The sequence below is a fragment of the Callionymus lyra genome, chromosome 2 (genome assembly GCF_982586985.1).
Source record: "Callionymus lyra chromosome 2, fCalLyr1.hap1.1, whole genome shotgun sequence".
Classification (NCBI taxonomy): domain Eukaryota; kingdom Metazoa; phylum Chordata; class Actinopteri; order Syngnathiformes; family Callionymidae; genus Callionymus; species Callionymus lyra.
The window spans coordinates 13,135,334-13,158,032 of NC_141819.1; the positions used below are offsets into that span (position 1 = coordinate 13,135,334).

At 38.1% G+C, this 22,699-nt stretch overlaps 1 protein-coding gene across 1 annotated transcript; it reads right to left on the reverse strand.

The window, feature by feature from the left end:
* Positions 1-666: 666 nt before the first annotated feature.
* LOC148085380 (ankyrin repeat domain-containing protein 13C-like) lies at positions 667-22,699 on the reverse strand. Its single transcript, XM_087783578.1, has 13 exons — positions 22,051-22,699; positions 19,872-19,913; positions 12,673-12,777; positions 10,055-10,140; positions 9,554-9,599; positions 9,287-9,353; positions 7,449-7,593; positions 7,171-7,302; positions 5,247-5,408; positions 2,203-2,282; positions 1,983-2,081; positions 1,140-1,240; positions 667-1,070 (listed from the first exon to the last, which is right to left on the reverse strand). Exons 1-13 carry the CDS (start codon positions 22,421-22,423, stop codon positions 940-942), a joined length of 1,569 nt encoding a protein of 522 aa, XP_087639704.1. The 5' UTR covers positions 22,424-22,699; the 3' UTR covers positions 667-939.

The following is a 22,699-nucleotide window of genomic DNA, read 5'->3' on the forward strand; positions in this document are numbered from 1 at the left end:
CATTGTTTGAGTGAGTATGTGTATGAGTGTATGTTTGTCTTTTTTGACGACTTGTGTAGAGGAATTTATCTTTGTGTGCATAGTGTCGATGATTACGTTGTGTGTGGCACGACATGTCTGCACTTGTCCATCAAGCTTTTTTGTGCATTACTTTTGACTCTAAAGTGTGTTGTTTTTTTTTCCATGGTTTGTTTGTCTTGTATTCGTGTGGGTCAACTTGTGTGTTGATGTTTATATTTCTATTTTAGAACTTTTTTTTGTTCAGTATTTACTAAGATGGGTTTTTCTCTGTGTTTTCCTTGTGGTCTGTGTTTGTTTATGAAGTGAATAGTGTGTTTGCATGAGTGTTTGCATGAGTGTGTGTGTGTGCAATGTGTCATTGCGGTACCTAAAACACCAGCAGGACTGAAGCGTCATTTTTCTTTTAAAATTGAAGATCTGTTGTAGTGTTTCCTCATCAAATAAATAAAAGCATTAAAAAATGTTGAATTAAAAGTGGATCGGATGATTGTCAGTCCTTTTTTTTGAAGGACGTTTAGTGAGTCCAACGGTAACAACAAAGTGGTGCTCAACTCTTGACAAAAAAAATAAAAGATTTGGAATTAAAGTTTGTTAAATTAAAGATCAAAAGTTTCACATATACACGTGTCAGTGCTTCACTACATGTCAGTTAAACAACGTCCCTTTATAAACATTAATTACAAAGCAGCCAAACTTGTTTCAGGGCTCTGAAGGACAATCAGGTAACAGGCGAGATCTTCGAGGATCTCAGTATATATATATATAAAAAAAAAAAATGTATCGACCTTCAGAAAAGCTTCTCAAGGTCAATCTTAAATCTGGCCTTTTCGTCCTCGTTCACGGTCATGTTTCAAATTTGAAAAAAGTTGGTCACAGAAGGATTCCTCGTTCTCGTCCTAGTGTCAGAGGTCGGGGGGGTTAAAGGTCAGGGAAGCGGCTTGGATCCTCTTTGTAGTCGCTGGGAATCGTAAAAATGGAGGCGTCGAACTGGTCGTAGCGGAACTCCTGGAACGTGACGGTGGCCGTGATGGTGGGGAAGACGGGGATGTCTGCGGGACGGAAGGGGGGACGTTAAAAAAAAGGGGATCGTTGGGACGACGGAGATGAAAGAGTCTCACCTAGTTTCACGGGAAAGCCCGGCGGCAGCTTCATCTGCACAAACTCCCTGAGCTTGTTAAAGTGCTTGAAGGGGGCGATGACCTCCAGAACATTCAGCAACCTGAGGGCCAAACAAGAAGCTGTTGAGTTCTACCTGCTCGTTCAGAAACATTCGCGGTAATAATCTTGACATTTCAGCGAACTTGAAGCAGCAACTTTTAGAAAAACAGCATTTATTAATGATACATTCTGTCATCTTTCTGAAAGTTCAGAGTAGACTGTACTTTCTGAGGAGGCTCCGATCATTTAACATCTGCAGGAGACTCCTCTGCATGTTCTACCAGTCTGTGGTCCATCATGGATGAAGACAGTCATCCTCTGAACCCTTATCAGTGAGCAGAGAAACAGAGGGAACACGAACGTTACTCCCATGATGCAACACTAATAGACTCAGGGACTCGTTCATTCCTCGTGCTATTAGGGTTTTTTAATTTGAGATTTAATTTAAGAGTTTGGAGGCAGGAGTGGAGTGAAAAGATGATGTACCATGTTATTCTTTGTATATCTATGTTCTTTATCTTTAGATTGTGTCATCTTGCACTTTATTTGTATTGCACTTTGTTCTTGTTTCATGAATCTATCGTCTGTGTTTTCCGTGTGCTGGAAAAACAATTTCCTGAAGGAGATCTCCACCTATCCATCCACCCATCCATCCATCCACCCATGTTTTTACATGTTGTGTCCATTTCCTGGCTCGTCTCTGCACCAAAATATCAGAATCCTCAACTCAAGTGTGTCCAACACAATGTCGACAAACTTTCAACGTGGTTGTCGCACAAGAAGGAATTAAAATCTTTACATACGATTCGATTTCAAGGGGGAATTCTTGACTCATCGCTATTGTCGCTTTGAAATTCTTCTTGCTCTCTTTGCAGACCAGGTCCCGTCCGAGGTGAGGCGCTCTGAGCGAAGGCAAACACAAGAAGATTAGAAAGATCAACGGGAACGTTCTTCTTTATTTAAATCAATTTTGAATCCACTACCAAAGAAGTTTCATTTTCATATTTCAAAAGAAAGACTCACTTTCCATTGTCAGCGTTGATGTATTCTTCCCAGGAAACGTTGTTTGAAGGGGGCGGAGCCAGAGACTGTCTTCTTAATGGCTGTACAAAAAAAAAGGCAATTTAAGTTGCGTGTATATATTATTAAGGGTATAAAATAAACCTCATCAAACACACGTCATCATTTGCTCGACTTAAACATGGAACAACATCTTACGAGCTCAGCCATGTTCCCTTCATTAACCATAGGTCATTAGTATTTGCTCATGTCATTACCTCCACGGAGAGTAAATATCAAGATCAAATTAAATGTACGCACGTTCTGTTGACGTTGACTGATTGAATGAATGACTCGTTTCATCTGTGACCTTCTTTAATTAAATAAAACCGAAAAGAAACCAATGAATGAAATGGCAAAATGCTAAGAATTGTCTTTTAAAACGAAAAAAAGTATTTCCTTAAAGTAACTTTTTATGTTTATATAGCAGTCAATCATAATGTGACTGATATTCAAAGTAGTTTCACCTGCTGTTGTTAAAGACAACTCATAAAATAATGATTCTTCAACAGAACAATGACTTTGAATCCATTTTGACTAAATCATATTTTATATTTTCTCCTCATACACACTATCATCAGTAATTCAACACATTTATTTGAAACACACACATCACAATATGGTCAGTATGGGCAGCTCTGTCCTCACACACTGTGCGGGGTTAGTGAGTGCAGAAGTCAAGTGACTCGGCCAAAAACTTTACATGACGAAACAAACTGTTACCACCGTTTATTATTTTGGTCAAAGGTCAGACACTATACTTTAAGATATTGTTTAACCACGTTATTGACTTCCAACATGTTATTACTATATACAGGTCACCAGAGTTTAGTCAGAGTGACTGAGATTCATTATATTTTCAATATTGTATAGTTATATAACTCGGCAGTTTGTTACTGTTTAAACACAAACAATAAAAGAACTACAACTAAGACTTCAAATCACATGGTAAGAACTCTATACAGTCCAACATTTCTTCAAGTTGACAAGTGAAATGTTGTGTTAGCTGACGTGGTGAGACTAAATACAGTTGCTAAACTGGAACTGTTGTTTCTTTATCCAAGCTCTGAGCGAGACGCTCGCTCTGGAGTGCCAAGCAAAATCACCAAAACCAGCCTTTATAACTAAAATGAATATAACTTTAGGAAACACTGATCACAACCTGAGCCGCTCTCTTTCTTCATCCAACCCCCCGCCCAGTGAACTCCTCACTGCAGCCATTTGTAATCATGGCTTACATCATTGGAAAGGTCTTGTTTAAGACTTTGAGTAAACATTTATTTTGCATCAATGTTTGGAAATGAAGGCACTTAAATAGCCAGTGCAGATGAATCAGGTCTGTGTTTAGAAGCTTTTACTGTAACAGTTTGTGTTGGGGGTTTCATTGATTTAAGGGGTCCTTGTTAAATCCATTGGGGATTAATGGATGAACAGTCATGAGTCGAGTCATGAAAGTTATATGAAGATAGTTATTATTCTGCATTAAAGTTCTATATATAGATAAGAAACATCCGACATTTCTAAGCTAATGTGTTCAATTGGGTTGATTAGCTTCATTTATCTCCATCACATTTTACTAGTGATGGTCTGACGACGCTTCATGAAACAGTGTCATTACTTCCAGAGTCCACTAGATGGCGGTCTCTGCACTATTTTCCTTTGTTTTGAACAACTGTTCTAATGAAACATTAGATCTTTTTTAAACTGATGGCGCCACCTACTGACCTCTAAACAACATGACACTGTTTCATGAAGCTTCATCAGACCATTACTACATATTAGCCTAGCTTAAAAAAATAATAATCTGCGTTTGTGTAAACAGGGAAAGATATGGGGAAACAACATTTGGGGTTTACACCGGCGGGACATCCTGTTTGTCAAGATTTTAACTTCCTTTCATTATGCAGTTATAAACGCTTCTCTCTTTTCAACAAGAGAACCATCAGTTGCTTCACTTCCCAAAGTTTGCAGTTATTTAAATGAACAGCTAAAAAAAAAGACCTAAAATGTATGATTGTTTTTCCTTCTCATACAGGTCTGGACTGTTAGCATCGATGACACAATAACAAGCTTAATCCTACTCTTAAATGTTCCAGAGATTGTGGATTCCTGTGTGTCACGACTGAAGACGAGTCACTGGTCTGAGTACATTCAAAGGCTCAAGTGAAGAGCGATTGAATTGGTGTTGCAGACCATCGGTGTCCGGCCGCTGTGTCGCTGTGGGAGGCTTCGCCGGACCCTCCGCCCCAGCGTGATCACAGAGATGTTTCTCATCGTGATTGACAATTAAAAGCCCGGCGTGAGACTCGCCGCTCGGCTTTAATGAGCCTCGCCTCAGCCGCCCTTCTATTTCTATCCCTTTCAGATGTCGTTACGGGGTGTAAATTGGATGCAACGCAACCAGAATGTCTTTTTTAATAGTGAGCTGGTGCGGGTTTGAACAAAGGCCCCCCGGAGTGAGCGTGGAGAGACCACAGGCCTGTTCACTGGAAAAAATGGATCTCTAAACAAACGGTGGTGGAAGACAAACGTGGGGGGACTACAGATTTGTCACTCAAAAATATCATTAAATCGATGTAAAAAAAAACATCTCTGTGAACGATGAGAAACACAGATAGTACAAATGAGGGTGTGTTACATGGACCAGAAGAACTGGTTTGATGTAGACTCGCAGAAACTGCTTTAAAAACTGAGAGCCTTGAGGGAGTAGTGATGAGAACGTTTCAATTTAACTAGTGATATTTTTAGTACGGTTATATAATCTCACACGCCCTATGGAATATAAAGTAGCCGCTCGAAAAACTAGAAGATTTTTTCAGTGGTACTTAAACGACACCGTTTGTCACACGAGAGTTGCCTAGCAACCTGAGAAGGACTTGTTAGCAAGCGTGTACGGGCAGATCAATATGGATCAAGTGTTAGCACACAGATCAATGTCATTCAGCAGCAGATGATAACATTTTCAGCGGTGTCATCTCTCCGACTATAAGATCAGAAGAAGCTTTCACCTCGAAGTTCTGCTCGATGAGGTTCCCTCCTTTACTCAGACTCTCCATGATAGCTTTGTTCCTCAAGATGTCCTCCTCGCTCAGGTGCTCTCTCCTCTTCCTGGACTCCAGCACCAGCCCGTTCACCGAGTAGAAGTCGGCGACAAAGTTCCCGACACGCTCCTGACAATTGAAGAGAGAGATATTTAATTCATGTATTCATGAAGAGAATCTGATCTTTGAATCGGTTGTGATGTGTTTTTGTGCATGTACTTTTTCTCAGCATTTTAACAAATAATTCACATTTAATTGAAACATGCACATCTCAATATATTCAGTATATACGGGCAACGCTGTCCTCAAACACTGTGCGGGGTCAGTGAGGGCAGAGGTCCAGTGACTCAGCAAAAACATGACAAAACATTCAGTTACAACCGTTTATTCTTTTGGTCAAAGGTTGAAAACAATACATTAAGATATTGTTTAACCATTTTACTACTTCAACTTTATACAGGTCATTAATCCGACACATATTCAGTTAAGGATTAGTTTTCGTATTATAGGGTTTTTAAAAATACCTGATGTACAGAAAATCAACCATGTTTTAATTTGTAGCTCAAAAGAGTATCGATTATAAATTGTATATTGGCCTAAATAAAAATACTATTCTACAATTTGCGACCAGATCCTTCACTTATACCAGACATCGAAATGTGTACCTCAAATGTATTTTCCTTGAATTAGATTCAATTAAATTTAAGTGTAAATCATACATGTACCTGTGTTTATAGTTATTTTAGAACTTAAATGAAAAATACAAATAATGAAAAATAGATCTAAAAAATAACAATATATTCTCTATTATCTAATTGCAAAAGAACAAATATATTCATACAATGTTTTGGCAGTTTTGTTCTTGTAAATAACGTATTGTTTTGTTTTCCTTTCTTACATATTCTCTTAATATGTCTTAACTGACCAGCACTGATTTAAACAATAAATACCTTCAAAGTACAAGTTAAGTTTGCATACTACTGAAGGGCAAATTTGAGCTTTAAACATATAAAGTGAGTAAAAAAATTGGTTAAAACTTCAACAAAAAATGCTTTGTGTTACAATTACTATCATAATCATAACACAAACACAGTAACTAAATATATGTTAAAACTACGGAGCCCCAGACGTGATATGGTAAAAAAAATAAAAAGAATGTGTGGCCATGAAGTAGTAAGTTGATAATAATAACAATAATAATATACAATTCAAATCCTTTTGTTTATGGATGGAAGTTAACCCCTTCAGGTCGTAGAGCTCACGACTAAAGTAAAGAAATCCCAGGTTCAAGGCCCTTCTAGTTATTGTCATTTTTACAAGAGACATTGTTTTCAGGAATAACTAAACCTTGAAGAATAGGCTAACTGTTATTTATTTTCTTTTTGTTTAGACATTATTTATATTCTCACATAATTGACGACAGAGTACTACCTTAATATTTCTACAATTTGTTGAACTAGAAGAGAAATATTAGATTGTACAGAAATGGACGAATTATTACTTTGTGGCAACAAATACCTTTTGTTAAAAAAGGAAGTATTATTCTTTATATTTTATTTTTAGACCTTTAGTCACAAATTCATCTTTTAATTTCCACAATAACTGACTAGATGAATGGACAAATTCATCCTGACACGTTACTCTGACACACTCTCATCGTGAAGATTGAGTTTCTTTCTGCAGGCAAATATATGCACAACCGGAATGTTTTCCCACATTCGATAGGTATTGTTTTGAGCAGCAATGTTTGTTTGGAAAACGATAACAAAGTCAAAAAAGTATTGGAATAAAGATGAACCTGCTCAACTAGTTCACTCTGAACCTCCCACGCAATGCTTGAGTCATTCTAAACATCTCATCCCTTCATGGGCGAGGAGACAGTGGCACCAACCGTCTTGTCTTCTCTGAACAGCCAGCCCGTCTGTGCGCGAGAGAACGTGATGGACTTGGTCGAGAGCGTGGCCGAGTAAACGTCGCTGCTCATCAGAATGTCCACTTCCTCCTCCGTCTCCATCTCTGACTCCTACCACCAAGATCACAGCCGGGATAGACTTTCATTTGAAGTAACATCAAACACTTTACTGGCAAGAATCACAAAACTTCTACTGCTCAAGTGTAAAGCAAGCGTCCTATAAACAACAGCAATAAACGCCTGTGTGTCTCCCGCACCTCACGGTGAATCCGCTGGAAAACCTTCTGCTCATTGTCAAGAACGACAAACGACTCGGAGGGAACTGCATTTCCGTTGAAGATAAAGCTGAGGTCGCCGCGTTGACACTTCATGTCCGAGAAGTCTATCAAGGTCGTGTCCAATCTGTGAACAAATACACACATTTACAGCAGCAGACGACAAATGTTGTTAGTCATGACAGTTAGGATGAGGCTCAGACCTGCAGTGAATGCAAACAGTAATATAAACGTGTTGAGGTGTTAACATAAGACAATAAGCAAAGTGGGTGATGCAGAGAGGTAAATTAACCTGAGCCAATGTTTACGCTTATTTCCCCCGTTACTCAGAGGTAATAACAGGATGTTTTCAATACCACATTAGACAGACTAAGCCCTAAATGACATGCTGTAGATTAAAGCTCTCGAGCGGAGACTTGAAACCACGCAAATGTTCCCCTCACTGCAGTTAACAAGTCTTGACGGAAATTGGCGTGAAAACGCATAAAAGACCATTTGGACGGCGACATGTTTACTGGAGGGCTGATGAGTCGTGCCAACAATCTGTGAAGCTCAGCAATGGGAAGTGCAGATGTAGAGCTTGAGCTGCGCGTCAACATGTGCCAGAGTGACGCACGGTTCTGCTGACGACAGCTGGAAGTGAGATCAGCTCGACTTTGGAATCCAAAGGGGCGACACAGCCTGCACTCGCGCTTTCAAATGAAGAAGGGGATGGAAAAACTGGATTTTTTAATCCTTAAAATATCTAATTTGTTTTAATGTTGCTTCGAATAATTGTTTTGTAAGTAAGTAAGTAAGTAAGTAATATTTATTTATATAGTTTGTCCAATGTTGCATTTAACCTTGAGTAGTGTTTGTGGGATTACTCAAATGATTTACAGGATAACCGATTAAGTACACAAACACTGAACAAAATAAATTGCATAACATCTCTATCTGCAATACAACTTCAAATGTTGGCTTTTTTACAAGTTAAAGTTTGTCACCTAAAGAGCAACTCACTCACATGTTTCAAATATTTAAGTCTTCCTCTCCAAGATACAGGAAGTCTCTCATCATGACCATGTTTTGAATTTATTACTTTATAAAGTTCTCCCCCGTCTGAACGATAGGTTACGAGTCCATTATGACGTAATAATGGCTTCACATCTCCTCCAGCCAGCTGTAATCACAACCCCCTTTGTTTATACAATGAGCCCCTTGGAGGTGGAGACTTCCAGGATTGATGACAAGTGGTGACAAACCTTGATGTTTGAACCATCACAGCAGAGTGGGTGTGGTTATGGTGATTACGATTTCCTCTCCAGAAAAATGTGTTTTCAACACATTAGTTTCCCTTTAATGCAATTTTCCTTCTGTGATTATATATCATTTGTTTGTTGACATGTAATATAATATTTTGGTAAATGCTTCCATCCTTTAAAAACTATCATTTGTTTTTTTATTCAAAAGTAGGAAGAATATTCTGCAGAACTATTTAGTTCTTGGCCATTTAGGTTCTTGCGTACGCCGCTGCTCATCCACAGGTCTAGTGTTCGGTGCCAAAGTATTAAAAACCATCTACTACAGAGCTCCTTCACATCGTATACTACGCACAAAGTCTCAAAAGTAAGATTATCAATCAACTTTGGACAGTGTCCAAAAGAACAAGATCCTACTGGGAAGAGACCTCAGGGCAGAGCCAGGACTCAATTCTGGCTGTTACCCCCTATAACTCCTTGGATAAACCCTGCTACAATTGTGAATTCATAAAATAACACATTTTGATTATGTCATACAGCAAGGCAGGAATGGAAATACAAATAGTTGAAGGTAAAGACCTGATGTTGAGGCCCTGCTTGTAGATCTTACAAGCATCAGATGGTAGGATTCTGGACAGCAGCGGCACTGAAATGTGTAAAAGAAATAAAACAATGAGCTTCATCATGAGTTTAGGATGCATCTTGATCATCCACACCTACAGCAACAAAGCTTCCCACACATTAATCAATTCAAACAATGGTAAAACAAAAGCCATTAATTAATCTTTGATATCTGATCAACTGTAATTCAACAATATGTTAGACTCCACATAAGGATTTACTCACCCCAGCTTTGAAAGTCCCAATGAAGTTCCAAGTAAAAGTCTCCAAGCTGTGATAGAAGTAAACAATCGTGAGAAAAGTTTACTTGGAGCCATTGCTATCTTTGAGATGACACAACCTCACAATAACAAACTTCCTCCTGATATCATTATCTATACGAGTCCATCAAACACAGCAATTTGCATGTCTATAAAAGGAAGGTTCAAACAAGGCCAGACAGTTGAAGGACAGTGTCAAGTTAAACAGAGACAACAGGCGGCATTTGGCCTTGTGTTTGTACATCTGCACCCGTCGTTGAATATATGGGTTGGGCTTGAAGCTCAAAAGAAAAACAGCTGAATAGACACAACAGGTCGTAAGTTCCCTGTGCAATAATTAATCAGTTTCCTCTCACCTTGAGAAAAAACTATTATTATTATTGGTTAAAACTACATGTAGTACCTTTGACAGAAAAAACGGATGACATGCAGAAAGTTAGTCGAAGTCCAAACAAAGACAACTCACCTCTTTTAGGGCGTTGAGCAGTTTGGGCCGTTTGTCCTCAACAGTCTCTCTAGACTGGACCTTCAGGTTCCTCAACAGCACCGTGACTGAAATAAAAGATCAGATTTTAAATAAACTAGTATAAAAACATGATTTCATCCCCAAGTCATCGATACAGAATAGCCTGAGAGTTGTGTCATCATACAAGCTAAACTTTAACCATTTTACATTCTGTACTCACCTCAGTAGATCTGTTGTTATTTATAATTTTCTATTTTCATTCATAATTATATACTAAATTGCAATATTTTCTCGTCATTAAAATGCTGTTTTTTTCTTATTGAAACAAACAGTTCTCGAGATGTTTATAATGTTTTCTATACCACTAAATAAACAACTTCTGGAAAAACATTTGGATCTTGAAAATGTCATACAGTGAATAAAATCAAAACAAAAGAAAACCATAAAGACATGTTCAAAAATGTTGGCGTACAATGGCTGCAATTTTTAAGCCTACATCCTAAATATTAAAATTTTCCCACACATGCATGTTGTTCATACAGTTGGTCACCTCCCACCATTCAGCACGATGTGTTTTGTAATCAAACTAGGCCAGCTGGAAGTGCGGTCGTCCACACAACACACAACAACAGACTAATTAAAACTCACTACAACAGGACTAATGAGTGTGTAAAAATCTCTGGACCAGGTTCGACCTGATCCCCGTCGCTGCCCAGTGAGACATGGAAAGAGGTTCCAACTGGCCATCTGCTCGTGGACCTCCGAGCCAACAGACAATTCTGACTTGTTCTCACCCAGTGTCAAATCAAGACAATCGTTTTCCCCCAACTCAGAAAACACATCACTAAGAAAGATTTAAAGTGATAGTTCACCCAAAATTTTTGATTCCACTGATTTTCCACTCACCCTCATGTCGAATAAAGGGTTGGGATTATTTTCAGAGTAATCTGTTGCTTTTTAGAGTTATAGACACAAAAGTTTGTTCATTTTAATGTAGCGACTGGAGCTCAGTTGTCTTCATCTTCGTCCAAAAAGACACTTAAAAACATCCAAATACCTCCATACTGCTCATCTGTAAAAACCTCTTCTTTTGATGCCTCAACATAATAAATTGTTAAGAATTTCTTTTTAAATTAGAGTGTATATTTTAAGGTTTTTTTGTAGCGCAGGCTCCAGGTCGCTCAGATCCTGCTACAAATTTATCCTCATTGAAACACATTGAAAGTCTCAGTGAGAAAGATTTACGCTGATGGCCTGTGATCTTCCGCTGAAAACAATTTAAAAAAATAAAATTACGAACAATTCGTAGTTGAGGCTTCAATACAAGAGGGACGTTACAGACGAGCAGTATGGAGGTATTTGGATGTTTTTAAGGGTCTTTTTGGACGAAGATGAAGACAACTGAGCTCCAGTCGCTACATTAAAATGAACAGACATTTTTGTCTATAACTCTAAAAAGGAACAGATTACTCATAATAATAATTCCAAACCTTAGTCGACATGAGGGTGATTTTTGGGTGAACTATCCCTTTAACTACACTGTGGTACTTATCTGAATAAAATTCAAGAGTTCTAAAAAGCATTTTAACAAGGTAGTTTACTTTGTGTTTTTACACTTATTCCTACTTTTTGGGCTGGAAATTGAACCTAATAAGTTATGGTAAAAGAAGCTAGCGAGGAAAGCTACTACCCAGGACAACTCAACATGAAAACCCTTTCTATCTTGATGACCTTGACCTTGAAAACAGCACAAGGACAAAGACTAACTTGCTGTATTTGTGAGGAAATAAATAAAATGTGTTAGTGGTCTTCACATGTCAAATTAGATTTTCTTTTTTTTTTTAATCATCTCCAAACATCCTGGTGACCATGGAAACCGCCTCCAAACAGTAAACAAATATCCTAGTATTTCAATTACGGTGTGACATAACAATGACTGCAGAGCATCATAAAAACACAGTTCTCTAGTTTCTAAATCAACATGCTCCTGGACGGAGGCCAGAGGAACAAACAGAGCTCTTGTCTAATGCTCTCCTCATAGCAGACTCCCGAGAATTGCTGACTCAGACACGGCAGAAAAAACGTTAACTCTGTAAATAGACTTCACGTTTATCGCCGCTCTGATCCGAGGTGTCGGTCTTCGGAGTCACTGTTGACGTCCATAAATAAAAAGTGTGATTGTGACTCAAATATGTTTAAAAATACACAGAGGGGAAATTACTTTTCTTATTTTTCAACATATTTAAGCTCAAGCAGATGCAATATAAGGTGTATTTACACTATACTCAATAATAATAATCATTGATAAAGGTCCCTGAAGCATATATTTTGTTAATATTTTCATAAAAACAACATTGTTTACTGCAGTGAGGATGTTTTTTTTCCAGCTTTTTTATTCCATTTAAAAGTCTGGCTTAGAAGTGGCCTCGACATACAAGTGAGAAAACACCCGATTGCTGCTTTTTATGAGGGGACAAAAGCGAGAGGGCCCTTCGGAATGTCCCTTCCCATTGATGAAAGGCCAGTGTTGTAGTTAAACTGGGAGGCAGCTGTGTGGAATAGATGCTAAAGAGAACTGGTTTGAAACTATTTGTTGTTTTTAATATTCTTGTACTTACTCATTTGTCTGTCGCCATAGCTGATCGCTTCAGCGAGCGGACTCCATCCTTGAGCATTCTTTACTTTCACTGGAGCATTGTGGGCCAGCAGCAGATGGGCACACTCTGAGAGAGAAGAAAAAGAAAAAAGACTGAATACATCTGACAGTGCATGAATGAATAATGAGTGATTATTCAGGAGAATATTGTATTTATAATGTAATGTATGATTTGAGTATTTAGTACCATCTGTCCATCTAAAACCTCATAGGAGCAGAGAGACCCAGACGTCCCCCAGTCCCCAAAAAAAGTCTACCGGCTATTCTGGCAGAATACCGGGGTTCTAAGACCAGGTAGTTTCAGTCGCTTTTACCTGCGATCTTGTACTTTTTATGTATCAACATTTACTGTATGTACTTTCATTTATCAACAGCACTTAAGAGTTATCCCTCTTTACAGCTGGCATTCATAATATATAGTATACATATGTCACAGTAGAGACTGGAATCCAGTAGAGTCCGGAACTCTACTAGTAGAGATTGGAATTCCAATCTCTACTATTAGAGATTGGAATTCTTACAGTAAATCAGGATCTGAATATTGGGATTCCAATCTAGGAGAATTCCCCTAGAAATTCGGATTGCATCAAAATGTTTTGGAAAATTGACTGAATCATTTCACACCTAAAATTCCGCATAGGTAAGCCTATTCACTGTTACTATTTTAGGTGAATTACTTTATGTGTCTGAAAAACCTTCCGTCAATACACATTGTAACCATAGTAGAGATTGGAATTCTACCACGACAATCTGCAATTCTAATAGGAGAAATTCGGATTGCATCAAAATGTTTTGGAAAATAGACTGCTGATTTTTTGGTATAAAATGATTCATAGAATTGGAGAATTTGGCTGACCAAGGAATCCAGCACGAAGAGGATATCCCAGACTTCTTTGCCGACAGTGACAGTGACGCAAGAGAATCTGATCAACCTGTGCAGCTGACACCACATGTTGAGCCTTTTCCCGACCAGACCCCAGCTAACTCAATACAACCAGACAGTCAGCGATCCGTGGAACAGGAATCCAGATCAGTACGATGAAATGATTCAGTCTATTTTACAAATAATTTTGATGCAATCCGAATTTCTCCTATTAGAATTGGATATTTTCCTAGTAGGAATTCCAATCTTTCCTAGTAGAGATTGAAATCCCAATATTCAGATCCCGATTCCAATCTCTACTAGTAGAGTTCCGGACTCTACTGGATTCCAGTCTCTACTGTGACATATGACTAAACTATTAACTTAAGAAAATAGGTAGAAAGAGGAATAAATTACCTAAAGTGAAATGGAATCACAAAAAAGATTGAAGTAAGTGTTGAGAATACTATGGCTGTCACAACTACCATTAAGACCCGACACTTTGCGTACAAAAATGACATTAATCGATTGGTTTCAAGTTCCTCCGACTAGCAATGGTCACCAATAGTTTCGTAAATGACTTTCTTGAAAACACGCTTGTACATTTGTTTAAGATGTTCGTATCATAATAACATGCCCTCGTTTTTATTTATGTCTGATTTAATTAAACATACAGTATAAGAAAATCCAGCATGGCGTTACACAACATTCATGCAACATAATATGATAATCGTCTCAATTATTACAGTTAGACCTTTTGTCCTCTATCCAATTTTTTTTTTTTACACCAAGCTCTCCAACAACACATAAATGAAAAGTAAGCTAAAGGGGAAACTTTAAATGGATTTTATCCATTATTATACTTATTCTGATGTAACCAACATGCTGGTGCACAAGCATTGATTATAAATCTGGCATTAGTTTGATAGAAATAACAGCTTCTATCTGTGCCGGGGATGTATCGTCAAAGGAAGATTTTACACTAATCCAGACCACTGGACAGATCGTGTAGAAATGCGATCCCAGCTGAGCCATTAACCAAAGAGCCATATGGGCCCTCCGGTTACGCAACATCCTACATCCATACTGCCCGACGGATTAACAAGGCCGGGACATATTAAAAGGATGAATCCTCCAGGTACAGTATGACAGCCTTATAAATGCTCGAACAAGTAGCGACAGTACAGTGGCATCAGCATCCTCTCCCAGGGCAGCGTGTCAACACGGCGACGAGCCAAAAGTGAAGCCTGTTGTTTTGGCTCGGCTGCCGCTTCAGTACAGCAGTGGCAGCTGTGTGTATCAGTCTTAGTCACAGACCAACTGGGGAACGAAATCAACCCAAACACCATGTATTTAGCTCGGCTAGAAGTATAGCTCCCGCCGGTGACAAGTTCAACGGGAGGTTTATATTATGGTTAACTGGCTAAAAAAAAAAGGTGCATACGAGTACTACTTCATTATAAATGAGACTCCATTCCCTCCATCATGAGCTGTCCACCCTTGTAGCATCACCTTCTCTGCTCATCTTAAACATGTCATACAAGGTATTAAGGTAAGGTAAGGTAGAACTTTATTGAAATTGTTTTTTTCATGAAACATAAATCAAAATAAAATAAGAACAAGAACAAAGAGAAATAAAGAGAAAGAACAAGATGATACAATCTAAGTGTAAAGATAAAGAACATAGATCAAAGAAAAATAACAAACACAAATGATACAAAGACTAACATAGAACAGAACATCCAGATACTTGAGTCAGTGTACTCACTACTTCAACCCAATTTGAACTCTTGACCTTTCAACAATGTATTTTTTTTTACAATTCCTTTATTCATCAAAACTTTATTTATTTTCTTAAAAAAAAAAAAAAATGCCTTGATACGCCTTTTAAAATGAAACAGACCGCACCGTTTTCTCCATTTGTTTGTCAAGTTGAGTTTAATTTAGTATTTTAATTGTTATTACTGATGCAGTTTTTTTTTTTAAGAAAACAGGATAAGACATGAATATGTTAAAGTAAATACAGCACCATTGAAGTGTAGATTGTACGATCTACATTATTTATATTTAATTTTTCAAATTCCAAATACATTAATCCACAATTTTATACATTAAAAATATTGCACATGATAAGCAATGTGTCTCATTTTATTTTTTACACAACACAAGTACCAACTTTGTATAAAAATTATTTTCATAAGTCCATGGTTCAGATTAGTGTTGTCTTAAAGCATGACGGGACCATAAGCTACCCCCTTCTTAGTCTCTAATGTGATGAAGTAGACGCTCCAGAAGCGGGATTGGTCAGCTGCCACAGAAAGAGGCTTGTAACGGTCAATCCAGCAAACCTCTTTGCTAGTACATTAGTCAAAACCGCTGCTTCTGCTCCAGGATGTTGCGGATGATAGCTGAGGTTTTAAAAACTGCCATCATCTTTACAAGTAATGAAGACCATGAAAGCAATGGCTTTGAATGAAATGTGCATGAAACTTATTGTCAACATACATGATTTCACTGAGGTTGCTCAATACTATAAAGACAGAGTATAGCTCAGTCGGCAACAAGCAGGAAACTACTCACAGGATAACAAACACTTCTTGTCCGATCGAGGACTACCTAGACACTGACTACACTGAGAAAGTCTGCCTCTGGTTGATGGGGTCCTGATAAAACAGGGGCAACGATACAATAAACGTGAAAATAGTGTGATACTGTAGTAACAAGGATATATTTGTTTTATTGTCGAGTACTTGACTCCGAAGTTGCATTTACAGGCCACATGACTCTTGATGATGATGTAACTGCTTTTATTCGCTTTGAAACCAAAATGTGCCCAAACATGAGTTTTTTTGGAATAAAGTGTATCCTCTCATCCACGGTCATCGCCAGGATTTCATCGTTACTTTTCATCATTACCATCCAGCGGCTCGAAGTTTAATTGGAACACAAACGAACAAACGCTGTGAATATTTGCATGGTGATTGAAAATAATGTTCAAAACTCTACTTGTTTTAATTTGAACACACTTTATTGAAAAATAGACAATAAAATAACTATGATAAAAATACATAATGAATTGAAAGGCAAACAAATTATAGTGTTGTTGAATATAGATACAGTATCGTGGAAAAGGATCCACAAAATTCCCTCACACTTGTACCGTTTAGTTCACATAGCTATCTCAACTAATAAGTAACTCTGCCCAGACTACACTATATTTCAACAGAATACATGTCTTTTTAATGAATGAAAACAGTGTATTGCCATGAGAACTGTGGGATTTCTCCCAAATTTATACAAATGGCATTGTCAACATCTTATGAGCCACGTGTGCTTAATGTCAATACACAGGCCAAATATCACTTCTTCATTATCTCCCTTAAAACAACATAAGTCTGTTCCAAAATTAAATTGATTATTTTACGAACACTAACTATTACTATTTCAACTTTTAAGACAAAAGAGAAATTATCATGCATCACGACTCCCATCACATTTTACATTATGGACATAAACTGTAGAACTATTCCCATTTACAAGTCATTACTTAGTATAGACACCTGATAAATCCTCAAGTCGGCTTTAAAAACCCTTTTATCACAATGAATATAAACAGAAGAAAAGTCCTCGTCTATTCTTAAACTCACTAAGCCAATTTGTGTTGAACCCATTGAGCTGTGAGTTAAGTATTGATGAAGGAAAGTCTCCCCATGGGGGCACCGGGTGACTGCAGGAGTACAAAGCTCTCTTTAAAGTCAACGGCAAATCCAGTGGATGAAAGTCGACATGTGACGTCCTGGTCTGACCCCCCCGTGCCCTTGTTGAAGGCCTCTGAACTGTGGAGGCTTTGCTCTACCCAACCTAACCTTGCTCATTGTTTCTTACATTCAGGGATAAAAATCCAACAATAAGATTTGGTTTTGCTAAGCAAACAACAGTTAATTCACTCTAGAGTTTAAGTCTGCACAATGTGCAAGCCACAGAGAAAAATACATAAATCAGACAAATATAATTTCATCTTGTCAGCAGTGGCTTATGTGCTGCAGGTCATAGAGGTACAATTTCCAGCTGAAAGCAGCAGTATCTCCTTCCTGGACATTTCTTATTTTAATTTGAGGATCCGTCATTTTACAGCGGGGAACAATGACATTGGACGAGTAAGTGCTGAGGTTTCCAGTCGACTCACGGCGGTAAGTGTGTGGATTATATGACAAGAAAAGCCAATTTAATTTAACCTGAATTAGCATTAACTCCAAGTGACTTTAATAACGACATGTATTTTTATTTTTTATATACAAAGAATAGTGCAGCAGCAGCAACAGCATATTAAACAAAGTCAAAGGAAAAGCAAAGGGCTGGCTTTCAACCAAAATAAAGCAGGTTTAAAAACAACAACATGCCAGATTAAAGGTCGATTAAAATCACGATAAAGCCAAAGATAAAAAAAAAAAAGGTTTGTACAACCAAAACTCTGGAATAAAATATTTCAGATTCATCACAGTGAATTTCAGCAGAGCTATAGAGAAAAATAAATACATAAAAACAGGATTACCTTTTTTAACAGCGTTTTTGATCATAAACACCATGTACATTTTACTTCACCATATCTTTAGTCATAGAATAGTCATTTTAATAATCATTTATGCTGTTAAACCAATTGTAAGCGAGTAATCTGGAGGTGCATTAGTCAAAACATTATATATTATATATATTATATTATTATTATATTATGCCTAGTGAGTTGACAACTACCAGATAACCAGCATTGCTTTTTTTCATAACCCAATGTTGTTTTTATGCGACAAACACTGAAGAATACATATTCGGACTTAGTCAGCAATCCTGACAAAAGCGCAACATTAATAGGGATTTGAGGCAACTGACAGAAAATCCAGTTGTTTTCATCATCTTACAGACAACTGACATGACTCGCCCTGCAGCTACATCGATCATAAACAAGTGCACATGGGGAAATGGGGAAACAAAAGCCTCTGGTCATTTTCCAACCCGGTGGCACGTCGGCCACACCCAGACTATGATCTCATCCTGAAGCCTTCAGTCTGTCTAGTAGCTGCATCCCTGGAGGACAGGAAGCAGATCAGGCCAGAGATAGTCAACCTCATTAGCACAGGCGACGTCCCATCCAGCGCGTTAACCCTTTACTCCACCCAAACACGAGTCCTGACACGACAACAGATCCAGCTCAACGCCATGCTCACTTTGTACTCTATACTGTACACAAAAGAGGGCGATACATGTTTCAACAGTATGATGCGCGTGGAGGAACGCCAGAAAATAAATATTTAATGCCTTTGCTTTTAGGCCAGGACGTTGTAATTCAGCTGAAAACAAACATGGAGCCAAGAGAAAGAGAATATCAAAAAATGTGGGGTAATTTTTATTTCACGTAATTGTAATTTATATCTCCCTTTAAACTTAAATATATACATTTATAGCTACACATTGAGTTGCAATGTGGGTTCATGCCAAAAGAAATACCTTGAGGATTACAATTATTAGATATTTAACCCTTGTTTTAGCTTACGGGTCCAGGTGACCCGAAGGGCCCTAAAACAAAATGTGTTTTGTGATCTGGGTCAAGGTAAACGACCTCCCTGGTGTTCCAGAAATACATATGCAGTGGTCAAGGTTGTTCACCATGACCCAGAGAAACAATTCCCTGAAGGACATCTCCAGAGGGATTAAAAAATCTATCCATCCATCCATTTATCTATCTAACACAAGGGATACCACAAACACATTTATTTTCGGGCCTTCGTGTCACCTTCACCCAGAGATAACGCAAAGGTTAACAATTTATAGATTACAAAATGCATAATGATGTTTTTTTTTTTTATTTAACCACTTTTGAAGCACAAATATGCGTTTTTAATACTGTATATGTTCATTTTCCCCCCATTGTTTTATTCAAATGCCTATTTCCAAGCTCACCAAACAGAACCAGTACATCTTGGGGCCAATCTGAAAAATGTGGGGCCTGTGTGTTGGTGAGACATTTGATATTATATCCAAATTTCTACTCATTTTTGTAGCTTAGTTGCTTTTTAGATTCTGCTTGGATTCTGAAATGGAAAGTTTTTATTTTACAACCGTTTTCCTTTATCCTTGCCTTTGGCGTTGGATTAGTCTTTATGAGACCAACAAGTGGAAAAACAATGACTCCATACTGCCTTTAAAGAAGTCGGTGAACTTAAGCGAGCATTTACCAACTGAAAACAAACAAAGACGCCTTGAGAGAAGCATTAATCCCTTCGATTGAACCCCTTTGTCTTACTCACCTTTGTGTCCGGTCATGACGGCGAGATGCAGCGGAGTGTTACCTGCGAAGCACAAACACAAATTAAGGTGGATGTCTTTGATAAACAAGAGTCGTTCAACAAAGACGGGGTCAGCAGAAGAGTTGTGTCAGTGTATTATTTTCGATGAAGGCAACTTCAGGCTTTTTTTTTTTTCCCAGGATCTGAAATGTCTCTCATAAGCACTGGAGAATCATTCAAGAGGAAGCTGAACTGCTGGGTCAGCTGCTGCATTTATTTTTCAACTGAAGAGGGTTGGGAATGTTTCCAGAGTGGAAAGGCTCTGCTCAAAGTGTTGTGGTGAAAAAAAAAGAATCCCACATTCAACTGTCTCTCTGGATGTTATTATGAAGTGAAAACAAACTGCAGTGGATTGGGACAGCAACAAAAACAAGTTTTTGGGTTAAAAATGAGTTTTTAAAAGTATCAATGTTTGGAGTTAACTGCAACTTTTGACCACATCTAGTAATGAACTTCCTAATTAAATATATACAACACAGTTAGGCTCCTTGAAAAAACAAATAGTCTACGATTCAAATGAAATAATAGCGCTAAAAGATTGCGAATGAAGTAATTTAGAATGTTTATCACCTTTTGTAATGTGAGACTAACAACATTCACCTTATGTCGACCTCTGAATTTGAACTACAAGACAAAAACAACATTCTTGAGCAGTACAGGTTTTTGTTTTAGCTCATGAACAACAACAATGTTGTCGCAGGAAATGTTCTGAGGAGATATGATGTACATAAAGGGGCTACAATGAGTATTGTTGAAAATCATGGAAATTTGATAATCTCTTAGAGGAAAAAAAGGAGTCTAAGAAAAATAAAATACAGAGACGTATCGCAATGTATATTTGTTTTTCACAATTCTGCATAAAAAAATGTTCTGGTGATACGATCAATTTTTATTGCAATCATCTCTTTTTTATTTGATCATATTTGTGTTGCAATTAAACTTCACCCACAGCTAAAGAAAAACAAAGTCCTGTGAGATCCAGGCAATGACTGGGGATGAGAGGATACACTAGACTTCAGCAGCATTTAAAGCTGATGTTTGGACATATTTTGGTTTTAAAACAAATGAACGTAGTCACGACTTCTACGACGTGGTCTACAGTATTGCAATATATTGTATCGTTGCCCCTGTATCGTGATACGCATTGTATCGCCAGATTCTTGCCAAAACACAATGACTATCACTACCACCCCTAACAATGACTTTTGAAGTCAGGAGTGAATGGATATGTAGGTTCTTTCAGAGAAATAAGTAGTGAAATAATGTTTCACATTAGTACATATATTTTTTGTGGTTTTCTTTTTTTGTTGTTGTAAACAAGTAAGTAAGTTATTTGTAAAGGGCATTCTGTGTTGGGATTTTAAATAATCTTATTTTTCATGATTTATATCCCAGCGACGAATGAGGACGAGAGGATACAGTAGGCTTTTAAAAGCAATGTTAGGGCAAATTTTGACTTCAAAACAAATTATAGCCTTTACGACTTCATCAAGAGCTACGTGGTCTGTAAATTCTAAGTAGTAGGGCAATACTACACTACATCTTTTTTTTCCTACAGTATCCCAATGTATCGTATCATGATAGATATTGTATCGCCAGATTCTTGCCAAAACACAACGACTATCACTACCTCTGACTTTTAAAGTCACGAGTAAATGGATATTTAGGTTCTTTCAGAGGAATAGTGAAAGAAAATAGAAGTTTCTCTTTTTTGTTGTAAGCAAGCAAGTCATTTGTAAAGGGAATTGTGGGGGGGATTTTAAATAATATCTCATTTTTTATTTTTCTTTATATTGTTTATATCCCAGCGATGAATGAGGACGAGAGGATACAGTAGGCTTTTAAAAGCAATGTTAGGGCATATTTTCACTTCAAAACAAGAGCTATGCGGTCTGTAAATTCTAAAACTCAGAGTCAAGTATTCAGGCAACATACTACACTACATCTTTGTTCCTATAGTATCCTAATGTATCGTGATACGTATTGTATCGCCAGAATGTTGCCAAAACAAACTCATAAGAATGTCTTTGGTTGAAAGTCCAGATGAAATGTATATTTGTTTATCTCTTGTACGAATAGTTTTTGACATTAGACTTTTACAAAACTTCAATAATGGGGTGTTTTTTATAAATAAACTTACCATGGATGTCTTTCTGTGCGATGTTGTGTGTTCTTATGAGCGAAGACAAGCGTCGAACGTCTCCCTTGAACACACTCTCGTGTAGAGGAAAGTCCAGCTCGGCTCGAACCACCGGGTTCTTGTTGTTGTCATCGATGACATCCGACGGTGTGTTGTTGGCGTTAATCTGCTGGTTCTGCGGAGACTTGTGGCTCAACTTCTGGCTGCTGAAGATCTTGCTCGCCCTGCTGCTGCTGCTCGTCTTGCTGCTGCTGCTGCTGGTCTTGGAGGCTGTGAAGGTCCCGGTCGCGGCTTCCTCGTCCGGCTCCAGCAGATCCTCTCCCTTGCTGGTCCTGTGCTCCTTCCGCAGCGAGCGGATCTTCTCTCCGGTCATTGTATCGAAACCGCGGCCGCAAAACCGAGGGTGTCGTCGCCGACCAGGACCCTCCGGACGAACCGATGCTTTTTTTTCTCCAGCTGGAAGTGTTCTGTCCACATGAACACGAGAGTTGAAACCCCGAACCGCGGCGTTAGAGTTAAGTTCCCCGGGCAGACGAGGCGAACAATAGCGGTTCCAGTTCGGCAGTGTTTGTGATAAACAAACAGTTCACTTTCGTTCAAAGTGTCGCTCGTTGCTGCACAACAAGAGCTGATCTCGCGGACTGCTGGA